The following is a 26,162-nucleotide window of genomic DNA, read 5'->3' on the forward strand; positions in this document are numbered from 1 at the left end:
TTTTTGACTCTCAATGTTTTAAAGAGCTGCTAGTTTCAGGGATAAATGCCTGCTTTGGCAGTAATGCACTGGAGTCAAGAGTAAGTAAAATGTCTATCCTCCCTTATTCCAGGCATCGAAGAAAAAGGTGTACATGTTGTATAACTTGCAGCCAGATCGGTCTGTGACTGGTGGCGCTTGGTACAGTGACCAGGACTTCGAGTCCGAGTTTGTGGAAGTGTTGAACCAACAGTGCTTTAAGTTCTTACAAAATAAGGTAAGGCTTTAAATTCTTACAAAATAAGCTGATGCTTTATAAGGCATTGTTCAGACCGCTCTTGAGAATATTATGACCAGTTTTGGGCCCCATATCTAAAAAAGGATGTCCTGGCATGGGAGGGGGTCCAGAGGAAGTTCACAAAAATGATCTTGGGAATGATGGGGTTAGAGAGTGGGGAGTGTTTGGCTCTGCTCCTGTACTCACTGGAGTTTTGAAGAATGAAGGTGAGGATCTCATTGAAACGTCTTGATTATTGAAAGGCCTGGATAGAGTGGGCGTGGAGAGGATGGTTCCTAAAGTGAGGAAGTCTATGACCAGAGGGAAAAGCCTCAGAGTAGAAGGACATCCCTTTAGAAGGGAGATGAGGAGGAATTGTTTTAGCCAGAGGGTAGTGAATCTGTGGAATTCATTGCCACAGACAGCTGTGGAGGCCAAGTCATTGGGTGTATTTCAGACATCCCACCTCTCCCGGAAGTTCTGGGAGTCTCCCGCATATCGATAGTGGCTTTCTGATGCTCGGAAATTATATACAATATCCTGGAAATAGATTTTTTTGAGCGGGAGAGGGAGAGCGAGCATCCTGATTGGTCTCTCTTCATGCTAAGAGTGGTCCCCAACCACCGGGCTGCAAGGAAACAATATGATTTGGCGATATGAAACGAAATTAGTCAGTTGCACCTTTCCTCATTCCCTGTCATGCACTGTTGAATTTTAACACACGCGAGGTCATCATTGGCCCAAGACATGCAAAGGGATTCCATCCGTGATCCCCAGTGAATCATCCATGTCAGCGTGGGGAAAAAGATCAACTCCTCCAGCTTGCAAATGACGGCGGGCTGAAAAGTATGTTTGACATAACATCTCTGGATCAAAGTCAAGGCTGAATATCCTGAGATAGCCATGAAAACGTTGCTTCCATTTCCAACATATTTCTGTGAAGCGGAGCTTTCTGCAATGAATGCAACGAAAACTAAATTGCGGAATAGACTGGACATAAGGAACCCTCTTCGAGTATCGATGTCTCTCATCACCCCTCGATAGGACCGTGTTGTTGCAGGAAAACAAGCCCAGGGCTCCCACTGATTCAGCGATACAGGTACTGGTCTGTTGCAATGATTTTATATGTTCATACGAGGAATATATGCGCTGTGTGTTTAATATCCAAACGTTACTTAAAATGTTACGATGCTATTGACTTACAAGTGACTTATAATTCAGTGGTCCCCAGCCTCTGGGCCGCGAAGAATACGGTGGTGGCCGGGACGCACCCAGCACATCTTTCAGAGAAAAGCCGAAATAAACAAGTTAATTAATTAGGTGCCGCCCGGCCCGTAAATGTCGGCCCAGATCAGAGGCAATTGCCAATTGCGTCGTCTCTGATCTGGGCCGACATTTACATGCCGGGCAGCACCTAATCAATTAGCTTGTTTATATCAGCTTTTTTCTTAAAGATGTGCTGGGTGCGTTCCGGCCATCGCTGTACCCCTGCATTCGTCGCGGCCCGGAGGTTTGGGACCACTGTTATAACTGACTTATCACTACATTCATGTGAGGAAAATATGCGCTGTGTGTTTAGTATCAAATTCGTTAGATAAACCCCTTTAGAAATGAAATCGAGCATATTAGCCACTGACAAGTGACTTATGGCTGACTTATCACCTATATTCCGGTTGCGTTTAACCTCCCCCCCCCACCGTCCTGTCCCGTCTCATCAGCCGGTCCGCAGGAATATTGTCAATATTAGACCGGTCCGCGGTGCAAAAAAGGTTGGGGACCCCTGATTTAAACTAGCTGGCTGGCTGCCAAGGAGCTACGCTATTGATGTCCTACGTGATGAGGCCAAAATCCCTGTAGACTTGCTTAAAGTTGTAATAGAATAAACATGACAACATAATATAATACAAGTACATACTTTAATCTCACATTTGCTGTATATACCCAACTTGGTTTACAGATTAGACAAAATCATTAAACAAAGTATTACATACACCCTTGGAGGTCGACCGGGGGTTGGGGGGGGGGGTGCGCGGAGGTGCTACCTCCCTAAGATGAGTTTTTGCAGGGTGGGATGTCTGGTATTTGAAGCTGAGGTTGATAGATTCTTGATTAGTAAGGGTGTCAAAGGCAGGAGAATGGGGTTGAGAGGGACAAATAATCAGCCGTGATTGAATGGCGATATAGACTTGATGGGCCAAATGGCCTAATTCTGCTCCCATCTTGTGATGCTGTAAACTGTACAGTTTGGAGGGACAAGTCATGATGGCCTGCATTGTGGGGGATTGACAATTTTTGGATTGATTGAAGCAGGATGAGGATAAGTGATTTAACAGACAGCATGTTGAAATAGCAGGGACCAAGGGCTTGAGCTTTGCATCATTAGTGGGAGAAATTCTAAGAATTTTGTTATTCAATGTTTTGCTCCAACACAGTTGGATGAAAATATTTGAGACCCTTCGATATCAGATAAATGAAATGTTTCACCGATGCATGGTATTTTCTAATGTAAGTCAATGTATGATGTAATTTCACCCCCTCGAGCTATTCTGCCCAATTGTTTTTTAAATTTCCAGTCTCAGAGAGCTGAATCTAGAAACATCTGACTCAGAGGCGTGGCTGCTATCAATAAAAATTCATGTTATTTCCAGGGAGAGGAATTATCCAGATGAATGTAGTTAAAGTAATTCCCCGACCTCAATGGCCATGATTCCTGTTCTATAAATGGATTGTTGTTCCAGCCAGAGAAGGACCCAGCTCTCCCCTCTGCCTGCACGTGTGAACTGGCAGCCTGTCAAGCTTCAGGGAGTTGCTCCAATCCTTACAGCAATTTCATATGTTGGAAATGAACAGAAACTGTTTGTGGAAGAGGATCGCAGGGATGGCTGTGATGGGAGAGTGAGCAGGCAGCCAGCCTCACTCACTCAGTGAGTGCTCTGTGCTCCCAGCTCTCCTCCTCTTCACTGAGACCTCGAGTGTTCCAACTCGGGTGGTGAGAGAAGGCACCTGGAAATACCCCAATTCCCACCCAACAGTCGATGCCTGCACCCAATAACGCCCAGTGGCCAATAAATCTATCCCAACAGTCTCTCAAATGTTTTTTCTATGTACAGGGCGTCCATCCAACTGGGGAAGGAACTGCATGATTGTCTGGAAATAATTATATATTTCTCCAATCCAGCAGTCCTACAATATCCAGTGTTTATTATAGGCTGATTTGTACTAGGGTAGTAATCAGTACATGCCACACACATTTACGTTGCGGAAGTGAATGGTAATATTGAATATATATTTTAAAGTCTTATTACTGGAAGTTAATCACTAATAAAGAAAGTAACCATGTGTTCCCTACAGGCTGAGGTGGCTCGGGAGAGTAAACAAAGTCCTATGGTTCAAAGGAACAGTTCGTTTGCTTCATCGCATGAAGTGTGGAAATACATCTGTGAATTGGGTATCAGCAAGGTACTAGAATGCTGTCTGTCTCTTTTCTTTAGACCTGTGAAGATGAGGTCTGTTGTCTAGCTAAAGTGATCAGTATTCAAAAATGACATTTTTATCAAATACGGTGTCTTTAAACCACTTTACCCTGCTTTTTCCAGTTTCAGGTTTAGTGAAGTTTGCAGATATTTTTTGCCTCATCGATTATGACATTCAACCTCCTCAACCAGTTCCTTTCCTTCCCTTTGTCCACGGACTAAATCTTATATGTTCCCATTCGACCTAAAATCGTCCTTCCTGATTCATTAGCTTAGAAATAACAAACAACATTTTCATCTCCTGTTCACATGTCCATAGATCCCTTAGAGTTGTGATGCAAGTTGATAGGGTTGTTAAGAAGGGATATGGTGTGTTGGCCTTTGTTAGAGGATTGAGTTCAAGAGTTGTGAGGTAATGTTGCAGCTCTTTAAAACCCTGAAAACAGGACACTTAGAATATTGTGTTCAATTCTGGTCGCCTCGTAGGAAGGATGTAGAAGTTTTCAGAGATTTACTATGATATTGCTTGGGCTAGAGGGCATGTCTTATGAAGATAGGTTGAGCAAGCTAGGGCTTTTCTCTTTGGAGCTAAGAAGGGTAAGAGATGACTTGATAGAGATGCGCAAGACGATAAGAGGCGTAGATCGAGTGAATAGCCAGAGATTTTTTTCCCCCAGAGTGGAAATAGTTAATACAAGGGGGCTTAATTTTAAGGTGATTGGAGGTAAGTATAGGGGGAATGTCAGAGGTAGGTTTTTTTAAACACAGAGAGTGTGATGGGTGTATAGAACGCCCTGCCAGGAGGGGCGGTGGTAGAGGCAGATACATTAGGGACATTTAAGAGACTCTTAGATAGGCACATGGATGATAGAAAAATGGAGGGCTGTGTAGGCAGGAAGGGTTAGATTGATTTTAGAGTAGGTTAAAAGGTCATCATAAAATCATGAGTCGAAGAATCTGTACTGTGCTGTAGTGTTCTATGTTTTGCCTTCAAGCTCATGCTGCCTTGGTTCCTCTGCCATCGTTCCACATTAAACCAAACTGTTGACAGTCCAGCTTCCATTTTTGGGTCCAAGGTTAGCAGAGTGTGAACATGAAAGTTGGAGGTAAAACCTACCTGCACACCCTTCTCAACCTTTCTGTTGCCATTTACTGCTGGCCTTCACCACCACTTTTCCAGTCCAGGGGTGCTGCTTTAAGTTCCCTCTGTTTTCTCATCTACAAGTCACCCCTTTGGAGATGCTTTTCAAATACATAGGCACTCTTAAATGCCTCTTCACTCCCTTGGATGGAAATAGTTGAGATCTGATAGATGCACAGAAATTTCCCACAATTAGAAACGGGTGTGGGGGGGGGGTATTGAAACCTTTTGTCACAGATTGCTTCTTGGGCTCCACTTCAAATAAATTTGAACCAGGGCAGGAAGTTTGTGATTGCTGTCTCCCACGATCAACATTGTGGGATAACCATATACTGCTGCTGTTGCTTTTCTGTAAGGGTTATGAATGTGTTTATAATACTGTAAATCTGCTGTCCTTGGGTGGCGATGTTAAAGGCTGTGACTGCACATTCTTTATATCTAAAACAAGCCACTGGACTAGAAAATAAGATGACATTTGGTTAATGTTGTTTATTAAGTCAGAGGTAGTATATAATGCAATGCTAATGAGATAGTGCCACTAATTATAGTATGTGGTATACTGAGCAGTTCTGTGGTATTTATCGCACTAATTAGTTCTGCTGTTCGGTTACATTCTTCTGTCATAACTGTAGAATGAGCACTTGCATATGGACACATTTTAAATCTTGGCGAATACTTTTCTTCCCCTCTTCCTCCAATCATTCTTCACTAATCTCATTAAATAATAGAATCCAGAAATGTTTTGAAGGCACTGCAGTACTGTTGAAGCGTAGCAGCAGAATTAAGATCCCACTGACAGCACAGATTACCAGCTAATCTGCTCCGTTGATTATGGTTGAGGAAATCGCCCTACTCTTCTTTGAATTGGTGCACTGGGACATTATGCTCACCAGAGGGCAGATGGGGTTTCCATCTGATCTCCTGCAAAAGAAAATACTTCTGATGGTCCCGCAGTGCTTCACAGGATTGTCAGCCTATATTACACGCTAAAGGTTTGAGCCAAGACCCTTCATCTGCCCTGATGAGGGGTCTCAGCCTGAAATGTTGACTGTTTATTCTTCTGCTGCCTGACTTGCTGAGTTTCTCCAGCATTTTATGTGTGGTGCTCTGGATATACAGCATCTGCAAAATCTCATGTGTTTATGTACTGAAGTCCCTGAAATGGACTTTCAATCTGGCTTCTGCCGACATTTGGTTTTGTAGCTTGCTGCTCTAGCAATGGGAAGATCTGGAATATTGGCCTTGTTTTTAAAGTCATGGTTGATCACTGTGAAGGATGTGAAGGCCTGTTACTGAAACCATTCATGGGCTAGGCCAGATGTTAATCAGTTGTTGCTTCAAATTGTAGCCTGATAATTTTGTTCAGTTCGTTTCTTCTGTTGCTCAGTAAATGAATTAACCACTAGGGCTCTTGCATTTTCAGGTGGAACTCTCAATGGAAGATATAGAAACTATTCTAAATACGTTGATATATGATGGGAAAGTAGAGATGACGATTATAGCTGCGAAAGAAGGCACGGTTGGTAGCGTGGATGGACAAATGAAGCTGTATAAAGCAGTCAATCCCATCATCCAGCCCACTGGCCTGATGAGGACGCCTTGTGGGATGTGCCCAGTAAGTGTGGCTTCTTTGGGATCAGTGAAGTATTGTTTCATTTATATTCATGGGACATTCATTACTCAATCTCACGGGAGAAATGATTGAAGTTGAAGAGGACAGTTTTTAAATCAATATTGGTCATGACACCAGGATACTTCTGCCAATTTATGTAACCACTAAATTGGTTTAGGTAAATACTTGAGAATATAATGTGAACATAGCCTAAAGGATTTCTGTGATTGATGGATTTCAGGAAATTATTCCCCCTCTCCTCCCCTTGCCAGTTTTGGTTCTCTGCACTTGGGTTTATTTTGGTGTTTGTGTACAACGTACTGTGATTTAATTCAATGGGTTGAATCCATATCCGCCTTTCTCTGGCAGCAATTTTGGCCCTACATTTGGGTGCAAACATTCAAACTTCCTGAACCGTTCTTCCACTTAATTTGAGTGTTTGTAGCTCTGTCAGCACCGTAAAACCATACACCAATGTCTGGCAGCATTCAGTGCCATTGCATTGCCTTGTTTCAAAGAGGACTATGAATAACATCTGTTTAGGACTCCAGGCTCCTAGACTTAGCAAAGGAATAAAGAGATTGCTGACAGAAGGCTGTCATGTCCACCTTCAGAGATTGCAAGACAGGCTCTGAGCTTGGATAACCCTACAGCTTCCTGTTCCTGTTACTTCCTACTGGTTCGGTAGATAATAAGGTTGAAGAATGAATGGACTGGGAGGGTGAGTAGGGTATTTGGTCATTACTGCACTTTTTGCAGTTTGTCTTTTGCCCTGTAAGTGGGAATAGTCTCAAACTCTATAAACACATTTAGGACAACAGCAAGTGGTACCTTTGACGGGGTGGGGGGGATATATGAGGAGCTTTGACGAAGAGTAATTGGAAAAAAAACTGCTACTACACTCAAGGCTGAAGGTGACTGAAAGCTTGGAGGAGTGGAGATGGATGCCAAGGTTGTGGGTCTTTTAGACTGAAAGCACTGCTGTTAGTATTGAAGCTAAAGCATTTGTTGCTGTTCAGAGAGCTCATGGAGACCCTCAGTTTGTAATTACCCCATTCCCTATGTAGTTGATCACTTCCAATAAGTGGTGACATTCTGTCTAAATTATCCCTCAGCCTACCTCCATTATCTTACTCTCAGAAGGAGGCTAAGGCACTGAAAATCTGCAGGAGTCCTCCACCTCAAATAGTGAGGTCAGAATTTATTGCTCTGTATTTAAATTTTGTTTACAGCAGGAAGAAATATGTGCAAATGGTAATTCCCAAAATACATTGCCGGAATTTTGCAAATGTCATCTCACTGGATCCACTTCTTTCCTATTTACCCAGAAAGATGTAAATATTTTACAAGTAAATCTGTTCGGCACTGCAAAAGGTAGTTGTGCGTAACCTGTAAAGATGCCGAGTAAACCGTTATGAAGCTGGGGTCCCCTTCAAAATGACTCTGACCCCTCTGGTGATCTGTTGCTTCTACATATCGGTGTATTCTCTCTCTTACTCAGTTTCAGACAGGAGCTCAGTTCCTCTTAATGTTTCTTCCAGGTATTTGACGATTGTCATGAAGGCGGGGACATCTCTCCTGCGACTTGTCTATACATGACAGAGTGGCTGGAGTTTTAACCAACATTGTAATAAAAAGAACATTAAAAAACAATGTCAATAGAACTTGGACGATGGACCATGTAGATTTATGAGAGGATTTGTATCAAGTCCATGGCACTGAAGCAGCTCATTCAGGCCAATTGGTTTATGCTCTGTGAGCCACCTTTCAACTTCTCCAGCAGACACATCTTCCAATCTCTTAACTGATAATCTTGCTAACCATTATATGTACTGGAACCAAGTCAAGAGTTCTGCGGGAGACAGATGTGCAGGCAGACGTGAGAAAACACCACAGAAAAGTACTTAAATCTGTTTTTTTTGTTTTTACGCCTACATTTCTTTATCATCTACACAATTCTTGATTCAACAGTTTACTTGTAAAAAAAAAAAGTCATGAAAATTTAATAAAATGTTTACTGTTTCGAAGTATGTAATTGTTTTTAAGACCACAACAATTTACGTTTGCTAGAGCATCTTTAAAGTAAAGGTACTATGTTTTGATGGCTCACAGGAACACTGTCGGCCAAAATGGTACTGGGCCAATATGAGAGGCTATGGCAAAGAATTTCATTGTGTTAAGAGAGTAGAGTTTTAGAATACAAAGTCTGATCCATTGTGTCAATACTGAAGGTCTAGCTGTCAATATTGAGAAAAGGAAAATCTGAAATGCAGAAGTAGCCAAAATTGACTGGAAGAATGCAGAGCCGCATGTCACCAAAAACAGGCTATCAAGCCAAAACACTATGTGTCATTATTTATTCTGTACAAGACCAAGATGTGGCTTCAGAACACATGCCAAACACTAATCCTTATACATGCTGTTCGTCGGCAGGTAAGGTTTGTGAATGTTGTTAGTTAAATTAGAGAAGAATTTGTAACTGGAATAAAAGGACCAGAAGTTAATAGTCCCCATGATCATTCTATAAATTAGAACTGATATTTTGTTGCTGTTAAGCTGTTATTGTGAAAAACTTATCTAGTGATGGTTTAGACTTTAGAATGTACATTATTGGTTTCTAACAAACTTTTAATTGCAGTTTAAGTCCGTCTGCATTTTCTCCCCACCGACTTTACCTCTCAATCATTTGTGATTTCTGCCCATGAAGCAAAGATGAAGGCTACTATTACTAGTGACAATTATGCTGGATTTATAGAAATCTTTGATATTGCAAAATCATTTTAAGTATCCAACTTTTGGAACAGGTACTAAAGCAGAACCAGCTTACCTTATTATTTTTAAAAACATTTTATAAGAAGCAAGATGCTGCAGTGTAGAGCAGATAACCTGATAACATTGAGAATATGGATGGTAGCTTAGACCATGAAAGGCCTGTTTCAGAGTTATCACATGTACATGTAAATCGAAACACGGTAAAGTGTGTCCTTTGCATTAATAACCAACACAGCCGAGGAGGTGCCAGGGGCAGCCCACAAATATCACCATACATTTCAACACCAACATAACATCACCACCGTGCTTGGCAGAAATACACAGAACACATCAAGCAACAACAGAAAGATATGCCCTGTTCCTCCCTCTCACCAACGTACATATTTGCTGTAATAATTTCTTATCCCTGCTAGGGACAGAAATATGTCTACAATGTTATTGATCTGGGAGACTACAATGAGTGCAGAATGTGGGGAACAAACCATAGATATTTGTATGTATATATAACATGCTCTGAAGGTTGCCAAAGTGTCAGCTGAATGATTTGCACCTCTATATTACCTTAAACAGCAGACTTCCATTATTCAATGCTTATTATGGGGCAGCACAAGTACAACACTTTCTTTGCAGTCCGAGCTGTAAGATCAGGGTTCAATTCGCACCACTGTACATTCTCTCCATGACTGAGTGGGTTTCCTCCCATTTTTCCAAGACATATGGTTGGGGATAGTGAGCTATGGGGATGCCGGAAACATAGCATCTCTTGCAGGCTCCTTAGCACATTTCTCGCTGATTTGACTGATAAACGACTGTGTTTCGATGTACATGTGACAAAGTTACTCTTTAAGTTTATACTTGGATAACATAATCAGTTATCATTATGTGCAAGTCCTCATCAACATAGTGCTATCAACCCTGGCTTATTTTTGCTCTTCCCAAAATACAGATTCTCTTTGTTTATGATCAAAAGAAAGATCTGCCAGTAGACAGGTCAAACCAATTTTTATTTCGTTAAGTGGTTTAGCCATAAATATTGCATTAAAAACAGAATTACAGCTGGTTAGGCAGCTTCTGTGGAAACAGAAACACTATCAACGTGATAGCTCCAAGACACTTTGTTGCAAATGAAGAAGAGTACTGGACCCGAAATCTGAATTAACTCTGACAGCTCTTAGCAAATTGTCGCCATACTCTCTGTAAACCAAAAGGACATAAATATAGAAATCAATAAATCCATTGTCATTTGGGCAAATGAGATTTATCATTAATATAGTACTTACTACCTTTTAAATAAAAGGATCTGCAGCTATTTAAATCTGACCACTTCAGAGGGGATACCAAACAGACATGTGAATGGGGTTGAGAGGAATAATAAATCAGTCATGATGGAATGGGAGAACAGACTTTAAGGGCTGAATTGTCCAACCATGTTTCTACGTCTTTTGTTATTAATGTGTTCAATGATTATGGAATGGGAAAGCACACTTGTGCTGGCCCCACTATTCACCCCCTGTTTGTGACATCAATCTCAGTGATAATCATCAGAAAATCTCCCTGCTCCTCAGCAGATTAATTTCACAGATCAACATGGGGTGTATTATCACACACTTTCCATGTTGTGGACTTGTGGAGGACAGCTCTTGTTTGAGCTGAATAGCCTATTTCTGTGACTTCTATATAGAGATCTGAATTCTTCCATTTCTGGCCACTTCTGTATCTCAGAGAAATGTGGAATAAGATGTACTACTTGGATTAGTCTAGAACCTTGTGAGGAGTTTTACATGAACCAAAACATAAAAAAGGCAGAAGAGTTAAACAGGTATTTTGTAGACACTACAGCAGAAGCTGGTATCCCATTAATGCCAAAAAATACATTCGATGGAATTAATATAGCTGGATGAGATGGTGTCCATCACTAAGGATCCCTACCACCAGAATGTACCCTTTTCTCACTGTTACCATCAGGAAGGCGGTCCAGGAGCCTGAAGGCACGCACTCAGTGATTCAGGAACAGCTTCTTCCCCTCTACCATGTGATTTCTAAATGGACATTGACCCCATGAACACGACCTCACTACCTTTTTATATCTGATTTTTTGCACTACTTATTTTAACTATTTAATAGACATATGTGTACTCAATGTAATTAAGTGTTTTTCTCTATATTTATTTATCATGTATTTCATTGTACTGCTGTTGTAAAGTTAGCACATTTCGCAACATAAGCCTGTGATATTAAACCTGATTCTGATAACTTCAGCGATAATGGATGCATTAATTACAATCTTTCAGCAATCCTTAGATTCTGAAGAGATACACTATATCATGGCGTTACAGAGGGTTTTGTTCTTCGAAACCCATTCATAAAGTGAACTCTTCTTCCCCCCACTGAATCCCAAGTTATAAGTGGGTGCATTCTACAGGATTTTTTTCTCAGCAGAAGTAATAGCAACACACAAATATAGGCAGACATTTTTAAATACATAGTAAATAGAGGTAAGATAATTTAAGAATATTACTTGCAATAAATGATAGTGGTGCACAAAAACACAAGTACTAACCAGAGACGTTGTGGAGTGTTGCGTGGTGGAACGGAGTTAGGGAGAGGGAGGCTCTGATTTTAAGACAAGGAACGCATCAAGAGTTGACTGTTGTTTGCGACGTACTTTTTCCTTGTACATTTCCCTGTAACAGCTCATAGCATCTTGCAGTAAGCGGCCAACCCTTAGACTACGTTCTCGGTTTGGGTCGTTCACACTAAGGATATGCACAACCTGATCAATGTATGATAAGGCATCCGAAAGATGGTTTGTCATTATTTGAAGAGGAGCTGGTGGTGTTTCTATCATATCAATTTCTTGTGAAGCCTGCTCTTGCTCCAACAACATGAGATCTTCATCTGACAAATAATCTTCATACGAATCCAAGAGGTGAATCACATCTCCTTCGACAACATCTTCAAATCCGGCCTCATTTGCTAGCTCTACTATGTCTCTGGTAACCTTTTCTGCTGATTCTGCTGGTGGAAAGCCACTAAAGTTGTTGATGCACTCTGGCCAAATGTTTTTCCAGGCACCATTCATTGTAGAAACTTTCACTTCATCCCATGACTCAGCTATGTTATCTATTGCATTCATAATGTTAAAGCTTTTCCAAAATTCTCGAACTGTTGGCTTACCTTCTCCATCAGTTGCATAAGTCAATTGTTTAAAAGTTTTTCTTAAATAATATCTTTTGAAAGTTGCAATTACACCTTGATCCATTGGTTGTAATAAGGCTGCTGTGTTGAGGGACAAGTACTCAACTCGCACATTATTCGAAAGATCATTTAGATTCAGTGGGTGGCTAGGAGTGTTATCCAAAATGAGCAGTGCTTTGTTGGAAAGATGATGTTTGGCACAGTACTTTTCTACAGCTGGACAGAAATAGTTGATAAACCAGTCATGAAAAATAGTCACAGTCATCCAGGCTTTGCTGTTTGAGTGCCAAATCACCGGTAGGTTAGGTTTTGCATAACCCTTGAGAGCGCTGGGATTTTCACAGCTGTACACTAGAAGGGGCTTTAACTTAAAATCACCAGCAGCATTGCCTCCTACAAGTAGCGTCAGGCGATCATTGGAAGCTTTAAAGCCCGGGATGGCCTTCTCTTCTTTTGAAATATATGTTCTGTCAGGCATGCGTTTCCAAAAAAGACCCATTTCGCCTACATTAAATACCTGTTCTGGCATGTAAGCTCCTTCATCAATTACCTTCTTCAGTTCACTCGGATAATTTATTGCAGTACTGGCAACAGCATTATGCACTTTATGCAAGTTGAATCGCTTTTGAAACATGTCAAACCACCCTTTACTTGCCAAGAAAGGTTTTCCTTGTGCACCGCTGCCCTCTTCTTTCAAAAGTTCATCATAGAGGCTCTTGGCCTTAGCTTGAATAACATTTGTACTTAATGGCACATTATCCTGCGTCTGGTCTTTTATCCACATGCTCAGGAGTCTTTCCATATTAAGTATCACTTTGCTATGGTGAAAGTAGAGTGTTTGAGCATTTAATGGTGCAGCAATTTGAACACTTGTCTTAATTTCATCTCTGCTGTCTCTTATCGTTGCCACTTCAGATGTGGCTAGCCCCAAAGTTTTAGCAATTGTACTAAGTTTTTCTCCGGCATCAAACCTTCGTAAAATATCGAGTTCTATATCCAGTGAAATTGCTTTACGTAGTTGTTTAGGTTTACAACTTGCACTTGAACTTGTTAGCCTTTTTCCGGACATCTTGAGGGTAAATAAAATGAGAAAATCTTGAAAATAAACTGCTAGGAAAAAAAAACTAAACCTGTTGTACTAACTGAATTCAACTGAAATCGCCACGTTTTCTGCACATGGATCAAGAAACATGAACTGAATTTCTGAAAGAATTTGTCGCTTTTTCATAATGTTGTGCCTATTTATTTACATAAGAGTGATTTTTTTTATTCTGTACCTCAGATTATTTGGTAGTGATTTGTGAATTCAGCAAGGGCAAGTTTCTGCTACCCAAACTGCGGTAATGGCAGGTTCATTATATCAAAGGATTGGAAGACTGTAAAAATTATAACATGATTCAAAAAGGATGGAATATAAAAAGTGGTGATTTCAGGCCAGTTAACTTGATGTTAGAAAAGCACTGGCATCAATTATTATGGAAATTATAACAATAACATTAGGAAAATCAAAAGATTCAAAAAGGGAAGTTATTGACATTGGTTTGTAAAGTAATGAACGATGGACTGATGGAACTGCTTTGCTTGGAAGTGGCATAGACTCAGCTTGGCAGGAATGTCTCCTCCTGTATTGTATTAAGTGGTAACCTGAGCAAACATGGCTTCATGAATGTGAAATCATGTCTGACAAGTTCATGGAAACTGCACTGTGGCAGACAGGAAAGCTGTACAAGACTGACCAACACATCGCTAACACCAGCCAACCTGCTACCAAGGAAAGCTGCTGGAAAGAGGCCAGCAACATAATGAAGGATCCACCCGCCCTGCTCAAGGAACATCCTCCCACCCACTCCCATCGGGGAGGAGGCTACCTAGCATCCATGCCAGGACCACCAGACTCAAAAACAGTTACTTTCCCCAAGCAGCAACACCTCCACCCAGCAACCCACCCCATCACACATCCCACCAAAACTACTTTATCAGTTTCTTTCAGGGCTACCCTATGTACAGACACTCCTGTACCTAGTGTCACTTTATGGACATGCAATCTGTGTATATAAGCTATCTTATGTGTTTTTTTTGTGTTCTTTATCATATTTAGATTTTTTTTTGCTGCATCGGCTCCTGAGTAACAATTATTTCTTTCTCCTTGACACTTGTGTACTGGAAATGACATTAAAATATCTTGAATCTTGAAGAAAAATGAGTCCAGAGTGGATCAAAGGGAACCTCGGCTTCTGTACCTTCAAGATATCCTGGATCCTTGACTTTCTCATCGTAAGTCCACAGTCCGTCCAGGTTGGAAATAATATCTCCTCCATGTTGACAATCAATACAGGCACACCTGAAGGACGTGCACTCAGCCCTCTCTTCTACTCTCTCTACAGTTACCACTGTGTGGTTAGACACAGCTCATACACCATCTATGAATTCGTTGTGACACAACTGCTGTTGGCAGAATCTCAGACGGTGATGAGGTGGTGTATGGGAGTGAGGTAGATCAGCTTGTTGAGTGGTGTCATAACAACAACACTTGCACTCAGCATCAGTAAGACCAAGGTATTGGTTGCGGACTTCATGAAGGGGAAGTTGGGAGAACACAGATCAGTCCTCATTGAGGAGTTGGCAGTGGAAAGGGTGAGCAGTTTCAAGTTCCTGGGTTTTAACATCTCTCAGATATATTCTGGGCCCAACATATTGATGCATGACAGCAGCTATATTTCATTAGGAGGTTGAAAAAGTTTGGTACATCACCAAAGACTAATAGATTTTTAGAGATGCACTGCGGAGAGGATGCTATTTGCAGCACCGTCTGGTATGGAGTTGCCAAAGCACAGGATTGGGAAGAGCTGCAGGGCATTGTAAACTCAGTAATTCCATCATGGGCATACGCCACTCCACAACCGAGGACATCCTCAAAACGCGGTGCCTTAAGGAGATGGCATCCATCATCATTAAAGGTCCTCACCATCAAGGACAGTCCCTCTTCTCATTCATTGCTGCCTTCATGGGTGAGGTACAGGAGCCCGAAGGAACATTCAATAATGTTTCAGGATCAGCTTCCTCCCTTCTGCCATCAGATTTCTGAATGGACCAGAAACACTACCTCACTTTTTGCACTATTTAAAACATATCTTTCTTGTTGTAACATAGTAGTTTTTATATGACCATAAGACATAGGAACAGAATCGAGACACCTGACCCATTGGGTCTGCTCTGCCATTTCATCATGGCTGACTCATTTCCCTCTCAACTCCAATCTACTCTCTTCTCCCTGTAACCTTCTGTGTCCTGACTAATCAGAAACCTATCAACCTCTGCCTTACATGCACTCAGTGACCTGGCCTCCACAGATTCACCGACCTCTGGCTGAAATAATTCCTCCTCATCTCTGTTCTAAATGGATGTCCCTCTGTTTTGAGGCTATGCCCTCTTAGACTCCCGCACCATAGGAAACATCCTCTTCACATCCACTCTATCTAGTCCTTTTGAGAGGTTTCAATGAGATCTCCCCACATTTTTCTGAATTTCAGCAAGTACAGGCCCAGAGCCTTAAATCGCTGTTCATAAGATAACCCTTTCATTTCCGGAATCATTCTCGTGAACCTTTGAACCGTCTCCAAAACCAGCACATCCTTTCTTAGATAAGGGGCCCAAAACTGCTCACAATAGTCCAAGTGAGGCCCCACCAGTGCCTTATACAGCCTCAGCATCACATTCTTACTTTTACATTCTAGTCCTCTCGAAACGAATGCTAACACTACATTCACTTTCTTTACCACCAATTCAACCTTTGGGAAATCCTGCACAAGGGCTTCCAAATCTCTTTGCACCTCAGATTTTTGAATTTTCTCCGTTCAGAAAATAGTCTATGCTTTGATTCCTTCTGACCAAAGTACATCACCATACACTTCTGCAAACTCTCTGCTTTCCCAGTACTACCTATCCCTCCACATATCTTTATATTGTCCCCAAACTTGGCCACAAAAACATCAACTTCATCATAAAATTGTTGACATACAATGTAAAGATTAGCAGTTGCAACACAGACTCCTGTGGAACACCACTTGCCACCAGCAGCCAATCTGAAAAGGATCCCTTTATTCCCTCTCTTTGCCCCCTGCCAATCAGCCACTGCTCTATCCATGCCAGAACTGCACTGTACTCCTGCTGTAAAACAAATTTCATGTCATATGTCAGTGGTAATAAGCCTGATTCTGATTCAGTACATGCAACATAACTGGAGTTTCTAAAGATGTTCATATAAGGTGCCACATAAAAGATTACTTTCAAGATACAAGCTCGAGGGATCAGAGGTACGATGTTAGCATGGAGAGAGGACTGGCTATCTGGCTGAAAGCAGTGTATGGGAATAAGGGGGCTAATTTATAGTGCTTCACAAACTGTAGCTGTTGAAATACACTCAGTGGCTACTTTATCAGGTACGCCTGCTTGTTAATGCAAATATATAAACAGCTAATCAGGTAGCAGCAACTCAATGCATTAAAGCATGCAGACACGGTCAGGAGGTTCAGTTGTTGTTCAGGCCAAACTTCAGCATGGGGAAGAAATCTGATCTAAGTGACTTTGACCGTGGAGTGATTGTTGATGCCAGACAGGGTTGTTTGAGCATCTCCAAAACTCCTGGGGCTTTTTACTCACAAATCTCTGGAGTTGACAGAGAATGGTGTGAAAACCAAAAAAACATCCAGTGAGCGGCAGTTTTGTGGATGAAAATGCCTTCTTGAGAGCTCAGAGGAGAATGGCCAGACTGGTTCAAGCTGACAGAAAGGTGACAGTAACTCAAGTAAGCACATGCTACAACAGTGGTATACAGAAGAGCATCTCTGAACGTGCAACATGTTGAACCTTGATGTGGATGAGCTACAGAAGCAGAAGAGCATGCAGTGTTCCACTCCTGTCAGCTAAGAGCAGGGAACTGAGACTGTAGCAGGCACAGGCTCAGGCTCATCAAAACCTGACAGCTGAAGACTGGAACAACATTGCCTGGTCTGACAAATCTTGATTTCTGCTGCGACATGCAGACAGTAGCATCAGAATTTAGCATAATCAACACAAATCTATGGATACATTCTGCCTTGTGTCAACTGTTCAGGCTGGTGCAGCTGACAAATCTGCAGCAACTGCGTGATGCGACATGTCAACGTGGACCCGACTCTCTAAGGAATGTTTCCAGTGCCTTATTGAATCCATGCCACAAAGAACTCAGGCTGTTCTGGGGCAAAGGTGGGTCCCACCCAGTACTGGAAAGGTGTACCCAATGAAGGGGCCACTGAGTGTATACTGATGATTTAAAGGAAGTGCATATACTGTAGACCAATATCTGGATTATAAGAAGTAGTGAGAAAGCAAATTGTGATGATTATAAACAATTTACACAGAGAAATATGCAAATTAAATCTGTAGAGACCATGGCAGCACAGCAGTTAGCACGACATCATAGCAGTTCGGGGCGTTCCAGAGTTCAATTCCAGCGCCGTCTGTCAGGAGTTTGTACGTTCTCCCTGGGAACCACTCAGGTTTCCTCCGAGTGCTCCGGTTTCTTCCCAGAGTCCAAGGACATACCTGTTAGCAGGTTAGTTGGTGATTGTAAATTGCCCTGTGATCAGGCTAGTCGGGGGTCGCTGGACGTTGCGGCTCTTTGGGCCGGAAGAGCCTGTTCTGTGCTGTCTCTCTAAACAAAAAACAAACAAAAAAAATAAATGTAGGGTTACTAATTTAGGAAGAAAGAGCAATAAAACCATATTACACATGTGTTTCGGCCTTTTGGGTAACGGAATTTCACCTTTTACAGAATTCATGAATAACTACACAAAATTTTGAGATGCAATATAAAATTCGCTCTTCAGAATTCAGATAAAAATAGTAAATTAATTTTTAACTCACATATCCTGACGCAGGTGACACAGCTTTGCATGATGAAATATGGGCCATTTTTAGGATCCCCTGCCAGAACATGGGGGTCACCTGTATTTGAAAAGAAGATTGGCTACAGCACAAACAGGTCTGGGGTACTCAAATACCTGAGACAGAGAAAGCTGCAGGATAGGCACAGCCAGGTAATCAGGAAGGTGAACACAATGCTGGCTATTATTTCAGGAGAGTTCAAATATAAAAGTAGTGAGTCTCACTAGAACTTCACAAGGGACTACAAGACCTCACCTAGAGTACTGTGTACAGGTTGGCACCCTATTCAAGAGGGGTATGCCATCATTTGAAGCATTCAGGAGATGGTTTCATGGATAGAGGGACTGTCTTAGGAGGGAAAGTTGGACAGGTTGGGTTTGTACTTAATGGCATTTATAAGAACGAGAGGTATTCTTACTGAAACTCGTAAGGTTCTTAGGGAGATATATAAAGTAAACGTGGGATTAGATAGTACAATGCCTGGCTTAGCAAGCACCTATTCAATATAGCGATTAGAATGAATTTCTCTGGTGAGTTTTGATTCTTTGTCTTTGAAAACTCTGGACCAAAGAATTCCTAATGAACATTGATTTCTCTGTCTTCTGATAATTTCTCCCCCCTCCACCTTCTCTCTCTTTTTCAATTCCCCATTACGGCTTCCCCCCCGCTTACCCATTCTCTTCTCCTCACCTGCCTCTGATGCCCCTCCTCCTTCCCTTTCTCCCATGGTCCACTCTCTTCTGCTATCAGGTTCCTTCTTCTTCAGCCTTTTCCACCTATCACCACCCAGCTTTTCCCTCATCTGGCTTCATCTATCACCTGTCAGCTTGTGCTCCTTCCTCTCCCCCCCACCTCCGTATTTTAGCTTCTCCTCCCTTCATTTCTCATCCCAACTATTTTTTCCCTTCTATAGGTGCTGCCTGACCTGCCGAGCTCCTGCAGTATTGTGTGTGTTGCTCTGGATTTCCAGCAGCTGCAGAATCTCCTGTGTTTATTCCATATGGTCTCCCCCTGTTGCTATTTGTTATGGGAATAGGAATAGGCAACTGAGCTCAGCATCTTGTCCTTTCATCTTCGAACACTGGGAAAAGGGGACAAGGGTTCCTGGAGACTGGGTCCAGTGCACTCTGTTATCATCTGGAATGCCTCAGCATCTGCACTTTCAAACAAGCACCAAATTCTGCTTTCCTCCTAGTTACCAGTGTTCTCTCTGTCAGATGCTTCATTCAAATCCTGAGCCTCAATCCCCTGAGGTAACAAACACCAGATTCTGCTGGAAGATTATTAACGTAATGAAAGATGCACTTTGGTCTTCCAATATGAGATGTCTGTCAGTGAAAACTGCTGATTTGCGCTGCTGCACTACAAACGGTGGTGGTAGTGGGTTCGGCCCAGTACATCATGGCTAAAGCCCTCTCAACTCCTGAGCTCATCTACATGATGTGCTGTTGTAGGAAAGCAGCATGCATCATCAGAGATCCCTATCACCCAGGCCATGCTCTCTTCTCACGCCTGCCAACAGGTTGAAGGTACAAGAGCCTCAGGACCCACACCACCAGGTTCAAGAACAGTTACTGCCCCTCAACCATCAGGCTCCTGAACAAAAGGGGATAACTACACTCACTTGCCCATCCATTGAGACTTTCCCACAACCAATAACCTCACTTTACAGCAAACAACAGGAATTCTGCAGATGCTGGAAATTCAAGCAACACACATAAAAGTTGCTGGTGAACGCAGCAGGCCAGGCAGCATCTCTAGGAAGAGGTCCTGACGAAGGGTCTCGGCCTGAAACATCGACTGCACCTCTTCCTAGAGATGCTGCCTGGCCTGCTGCGTTCTCCAGCAACTTTTATGTGTGTTACCTCACTTTACAGACTCAGTACCTCATTATGTCATGTTCTCGTTTTTTATTGCTACTTATTTATATTTGCATTTGTAGTTTGGTGTCTTCTACACTGATCTTTCAATGATCCTGTTATAGTTACTATTCTATAGATTTGCTAAGTATGCCCGCAGGAAACATCTTGGTGAACGTCTTCTGCATCCTCTCCAAAGCCTCCATGCCCTTCCTTGTAATGAGGCAACCTCAACTGCACACAGTACTCCAAATGTGGCCCAGCCTATGTTTGATACAGCTCCATCATGACCGGACAACTGTTACATTCAACTGCCCAACCCACGAATGCAAGTATGCCGTAGGCTTTGCCACTCTATCTACCTGTGCTATCATTTTCAGGGGGTGCATGAGTTACGGACACCTGTTCATACCAATGAGTTCTCATAAATACAGTATTAATAAAGTAAGAACTAGTCTTGGAAAAAATGTTTACATGTGACTTGTCAACAACAATCAGATACCATTGTTTCCTAAGAATAGAGGCACCATTTTCAATACAGAATCAACTTAACAGAGCTACTTCAGAAAATGACATACAATAATCTCTAATGATACTTACATAGAATAGTACAGCACATTACAGGCCCTTCGGCCCACAATGTTGTGCCGACCCTCAAACCCTGCCTCCCATATAACCCCCCACCTTAAATTCCTCCATATACCTGTCTAGTAGTCTCTTAAACTTCACTAGTGTATCTGCCTCCACCACTGACTCAGGCAGTGCATTCCACGCACCAACCAGTCTCTGAGGAAAAACCTTCCTCTAATATCCCCCTTGAACTTCCCACCCCTTACCTTAAAGCCATGTCTTCTTGTATTGAGCAGTGGTGCCCTGGGGAAGAGGCGCTGGCTATCCACTCTATCTATTCCTCTTATTATCTTGTACACCTCTATCATGTCTCCTCTCATCCTCCTTCTCTCCAAAGAGTAAAGCCCTAGCTCCCTTAATCTCTGATCATAATCCATACTCTCTAAACCAGGCAGCATCCTGGTAAATCTCCTCTGTACCCTTTCCAATGCTTCCACATCCTTCCTATAGCGAGGTGACCAGAACTGGACACAGTACTCCAAGTGTGGCCTAACCAGAATTTTATAGAGCTGCATCATTACATCGCGACTCTTAAACTCCATCCCTCAACTTATGAAAGCTAACACCCCATAAGCTTTCATAACTACCCTCCCTACCTGTGAGGCAACTTTCAGGGATCTGTGGACATGTACCCCGAGATCCCTCTGCTCCTCCACACTACCAAGTATCCTGCCATTTACTTTGTATTCTGCCTTGGAGTTTGTCCTTCCAAAGTGTACCACCTCACACTTCTCCGGGTTGAACTCCATCTGCCACGTCTCAGCCCACTCCTGCATCCTATCAATGTCTCTCTGCAATCTTCGACAATCCTCTACACTATCTACAACACCACCAACGTTTGTGTCGTCTGCAAACTTGCCAACCCACCCCTCTACCCCAACATCCAGGTCGTTAATAAAAATCACGAAAAGTAGAGGTCCCAGAACAGATCCTTGTGGGACACCTCTAGTCACAATCCTACAATCTGAATGTACTCCCTCCACCACCACCCCCTGCCTTCTGCAAGCAAGCCAATTCTGAATCCACCTGGCCAAACTTCCCTGGATCCCATGCCTTCTGACTTTCTGAATAAGCCTACCATGTGGAACCTTGTCAAATGCCTTACTAAAATCCATATAGATCACATCCACTGCACTACCCTCATCTATATGCCTGGTCACCTCAAAGAACTCTATCAGGCTTGTTAGACACGATCCGCCCTTCACAAAGCCATGCTGACTGTCCCTGATCAGACCATGATTCTCTAACTGCCCATAGATCCTATCTCTAAGAATCTTTTCCAACAGCTTTCCCACCACAGACGTAAGGCTCAACAGTCTATAATTACCCGGACTATCCCTACTACCTTTTTTGAACAAGGGGACAACATTCGCCTCCCTCCAATCCTCTGGTACCATTCCTGTGGACAACGAGGACATAAAGATCCTAGCCAGAGGCTCAGCAATCTCTTCCCTCACCTCATGGAGCAGCCTGGGGAATATTCCGTCAGGCCCCGGGGACTTATCCGTCCTAATGTACCTTAACAACTCCAACACCTCCTCTCCCTTAATACTTGTGCAATGATACTCCACTAAATCAGACCAGTGTAAACCCTCTCCAAAACCAGACCAGTGCAAGCCTCCCCGACAGAGCTGTTTTGGAAAACGACATGCAATAATCTCTAATGATATTTGTGCAATGATACTCCATTAAGTGGTGTAACAGTCACTGATACTTCATTGAAACCACTCTTTGTGTGAAACATTCTGATTCTGTAATGTAACCAGGCATGGGAGGACATAAGTAACATAAATATCCATGTTAATTGGCCTTCATCAAGATCATTCCCTACATTACTGAGGAGATATGGTTATCATATTAATTGGTATTGTGTATTTTGCAACTTAAGAATACAATTTGCTTATGGACACCCCTAAAATCATAACCTGTCCATAACCCGAAGATCCTGGTTGTTGGTGTGCACTCCATACATCCCTGAAAGTGGAGAATAGTACAGAAGTGATAGGATAGTACAGAAGGTGTTTGCCATGCTTGCTTTCCGCAGTCTGGGCACTGGCTGTAAGAGTTGTGAAGTCACAAGTTGCAGCTGTACAAAACCAGGTAGGCAGCATTTGGACGCCAGATTAACAAGACATGGAGGCTTTGGAGGCAGAAAGAGTTCACCAGACTTTGTCTGGATTGGAAAGTATTAGCCAGAAGGACAAACTTATTATGTTTTCTTCGGAGTGTCAGAAGCTGAGGGAATAACCCGTAGAGGCTGCTAAAGTGATAAGAGGCACACACTAGGTAGATAATCAGAATCCTTCCCCCCCCCCCCCCCAAGATGGAAATGTCAATTACTAGGGAGCATGGGCTTACGGTGAGAGGGCGGCAAGTTTAAAGGGGATGCGTTGAGCAAGTTTTTTTTGAACATAGAGTGTGGTAGGTATCAGGGGAAGTGGGCACAGCCCTCTCCACCCATGACATCTATCATTCAGGATTCCTACATCCAGGTTATGCCCTCTTCTAGTTGCCACTGTCAGGCAGGAGGCGGAGAATCCCGAAATTCCACACAGCCAGTTTCAGGACAAAGCTACTTGACTGTAACCATCCGTTTCCTGAATCGACCCTAACTCAGCAACCCAACACCTCCCGCATTACCGTGGACTTGTCTTCAACTCTTTCGCTGTAAGGTCTTATGTAAGTAGGTATATGGCAATAAAATTGGTGGAGAGACCATACTTATGTTGAAGAGGCGTTACAAGTAGGGAATGGAGGAATAGAGAGCAGGATGAATTGGCGTCATTAGTGTCACAGACACGCTGGTCTGAAAGGCCAGATCCCATGAGAACATTGTAAATATTTACACAACTACCCTTTACCTCAGCGCCGCTCACTCCCTCGCTCCCGTTAACACGAGAGACGCTCCATCACTTTGTCTCCAACACTCCGGCCTCCAGCTTCCGTCACGTGATGGGGCCGAGGCCGACGGGGCGGAAGTGACGGACATCCCGAGGCGGACCCGGCTGCTCGTCGCCTAGCAACCGCGAAGCGCCGGCCTGGAGGGAAGCAGGGGAAGTGACCGACAGCCGGGCAGAAGGGCCGGTCGGCGGGGCTGGGTCATCGGTCAGTACTGTACGTCCGCGCCGCCGCCCAGGTTAGTGCTCGGGCCTCGGAGCTGCCGTTAAAGGTGGACTGGGGAACAGACTAAGAGCTTATCTCTCTGTGACTTTAAACTGACGGGCTTTCAGTCTGGGAAGCTGTGCACTGATAATTAATTGTACGTTGCAAATTGCTCCTTGTTTAGGAGGAGGGAATGATGTGATGTCAAATAGTCTCTGACAACTGGCCCTCACCTGTGGCTGAACTACTCAGCCCGACGGAACCGTTTCTACTGACGGGAGAAGGGGCAAAGGCGGGTTACCAGTCGCGTCGGGCAGCCGTGGCTGGCAGCTCACCTCGGAGAAGAAAAACGCAGATCTCAAACCTCCACTGCCTCGCTGTGCGGTAGTGTAGTGGTCAGCACAACGCTTTACAGTACTAGCGGCTGGGTTCAATTCCTGCCGCTACCTGTTAGGAGTGGCCGCGTGGGTTTCCTCTGGGTGCCCCGGTTTCCTCGCACAGTCCAAAGACCGACCGGTCAGTCGGTTAGTTGATCAATGTCCCACAACTAGGCGAGGGTTAAATTGGGGATTACTGGGCAGCGCAGCTCAGTGGGCTGGAAGGGCCTATTCCACTCTGTATCTCAATAAATAAACAAGTACTCACTCATGGTGAAGGCTTCGGGAGGAAAAATCTAGGGCTGGAGACCCTAAGGCAGTCCAACGTTGAGTTCAATACTATCTAGCAACTCCTGCAACGCCGCTGGTGACAAACTGCCTCTGCCGTTACTTAGGATTCATCAGCTGCTAGAGAGGGGGACTTTGCTGTGTGGACAACAGCTTCTCTCCATATCATACTGCCCTGTCTGTTGTGTATCACGCAGACGACTAGACACAAGATCCACCGTTGACTCCTGTCTGTCTGTCTGTCTGTATCTTGTTTTACGGCGGTTGGCATCCAGCTTAATGGTGCATTACCGCCCCCCTCTGCTCCAGAATGTGCACTAGACATACATTCTAAATCCCTTCACCCACGCACACACACACACACACACACACACATATATACAAACCTACACTTCACCCTCCCATCTTCGACCATCCTAGTACCCTATTCCTGTTTATTCGTCATATTCTATAAAAAACCCCTGTACCCCTTAAAAACGCTAAAAATACCCGGACTTGTGCTCTCTCACCCATGCCCAGCAACCCTTTGAATGTGAATTCCTGCATCCCCAACTCCCTTAATTTATTTCTCATCATCTCTCTCTGTATCCCATACTTCCTGCAACACAAAACTACATGTTCTACTGACTCCTCTTCCTGACATTCCTCACACAATCCTGTCTGGTGTTTCCCTATCATTTTCAATGTTTTGTTTAATGCACAATGCCCCAGCCTTAACCTAGTCCACACAATTTCCTCTCTTCTGTTTCCATTACCTACCCTAGTAACTGCAACACTCTTTTGTATTTGATATAAATGCCTCCCTTTCCCCTCCCTGTCCCATCTTTCTTGCCACATTCGGTTGACTTTTTCCCAGATTACACACTTAACCTCTGCTTTACTGATACTAATGTGCATTTCCACATTTTCTTTCTTTAACGCCCTCTTTGCCAACTCATCCACACTCTCATTCCCCTTCACCCCTACATGTGCTGGAACCCATAGAAATTTTACCTGACCTCCCTGATTTGCAATTTTTGTAACTAACTGAAGGACTTCATAAAGTACATCTTGCCGACTGTTTGTGTGAAAAGACCTTAAACTTGCTAGAACTGAGGATGAATCTGAACATATCAATGCTTTGGCTTGTCTGGCTTTCTGCACCCATTGCAATGCAACCAACACTGCCAGCATCTCCACTGTAAACACCCCTAACTTATTAGATGTTCTTCTGCTGATTCCAATTTCTTTTGCTGGTATTACCACCCCAAACCCTGTCACTCCTGTTTCAGGTTCCTTTGCACCATCCGTATAAATGTGAGTATAATCACTATACTTTTCCATCACATGACAGTTAAATGCATTTACCAAATCTGTTTTATATCTTTCTTTCCTTTTTACCTCTAACAAATGCCAGTCTATGTCAGGCCATACAAGCTTCCATGGAGCTACAACCGGATAAACTACTGAAGGACTTATCCTCAGATCAAATACTTCACATTCTTTCGCAATATCATTCCCTACCCGACTAAAGGTATCCCTCTGAAACC

General features: G+C 43.1%; 3 protein-coding genes across 10 annotated transcripts in view; 2 read left to right on the forward strand and 1 right to left on the reverse strand.

Annotated features, from left to right (window-relative positions):
* polr3f (polymerase (RNA) III (DNA directed) polypeptide F) overlaps positions 1-8,509 on the forward strand; it is a 25,907-nt gene extending 17,398 nt beyond the window's left edge. The window contains exons 6-9 of the mRNA XM_072265740.1: positions 113-256; positions 3,608-3,715; positions 6,294-6,485; positions 8,024-8,509. Coding sequence (XP_072121841.1) covers positions 113-256; positions 3,608-3,715; positions 6,294-6,485; positions 8,024-8,101 — 522 coding nt within the window. The 3' untranslated portion in view covers positions 8,102-8,509. The remainder of the gene's footprint in view (positions 1-112; positions 257-3,607; positions 3,716-6,293; positions 6,486-8,023) is intronic.
* LOC140201510 (tigger transposable element-derived protein 1-like) overlaps positions 1-23,815 on the reverse strand; it is a 25,779-nt gene extending 1,964 nt beyond the window's left edge. Inside the window, exons 1-6 of one of the 8 annotated variants that reach the window (XM_072265737.1) lie at positions 23,728-23,815; positions 18,357-18,437; positions 18,036-18,144; positions 15,418-15,533; positions 11,815-13,521; positions 9,053-10,448 (exon numbers count right to left, since the gene is read on the reverse strand). In XM_072265737.1, coding sequence (XP_072121838.1) covers positions 11,851-13,521; positions 15,418-15,420 — 1,674 coding nt within the window. In that variant the 5' untranslated portion in view covers positions 15,421-15,533; positions 18,036-18,144; positions 18,357-18,437; positions 23,728-23,815 and the 3' untranslated portion in view covers positions 9,053-10,448; positions 11,815-11,850. The other 7 variants (XM_072265736.1, XM_072265738.1, XR_011886888.1 and 4 more) reach the window with 7 other exon arrangements.
* Positions 23,816-23,917: 102 nt separating this feature from the next.
* Positions 23,918-26,162, forward strand: part of LOC140202256 (uncharacterized protein C6orf118-like) — a 60,763-nt gene continuing 58,518 nt past the window's right edge. Inside the window, exon 1 of the mRNA XM_072267133.1 lies at positions 23,918-24,002. The gene's annotated coding sequence lies outside the window, so the exon portion shown is untranslated. The remainder of the gene's footprint in view (positions 24,003-26,162) is intronic.

The sequence above is a fragment of the Mobula birostris genome, chromosome 8 (assembly GCF_030028105.1).
Source record: "Mobula birostris isolate sMobBir1 chromosome 8, sMobBir1.hap1, whole genome shotgun sequence".
Classification (NCBI taxonomy): domain Eukaryota; kingdom Metazoa; phylum Chordata; class Chondrichthyes; order Myliobatiformes; family Myliobatidae; genus Mobula; species Mobula birostris.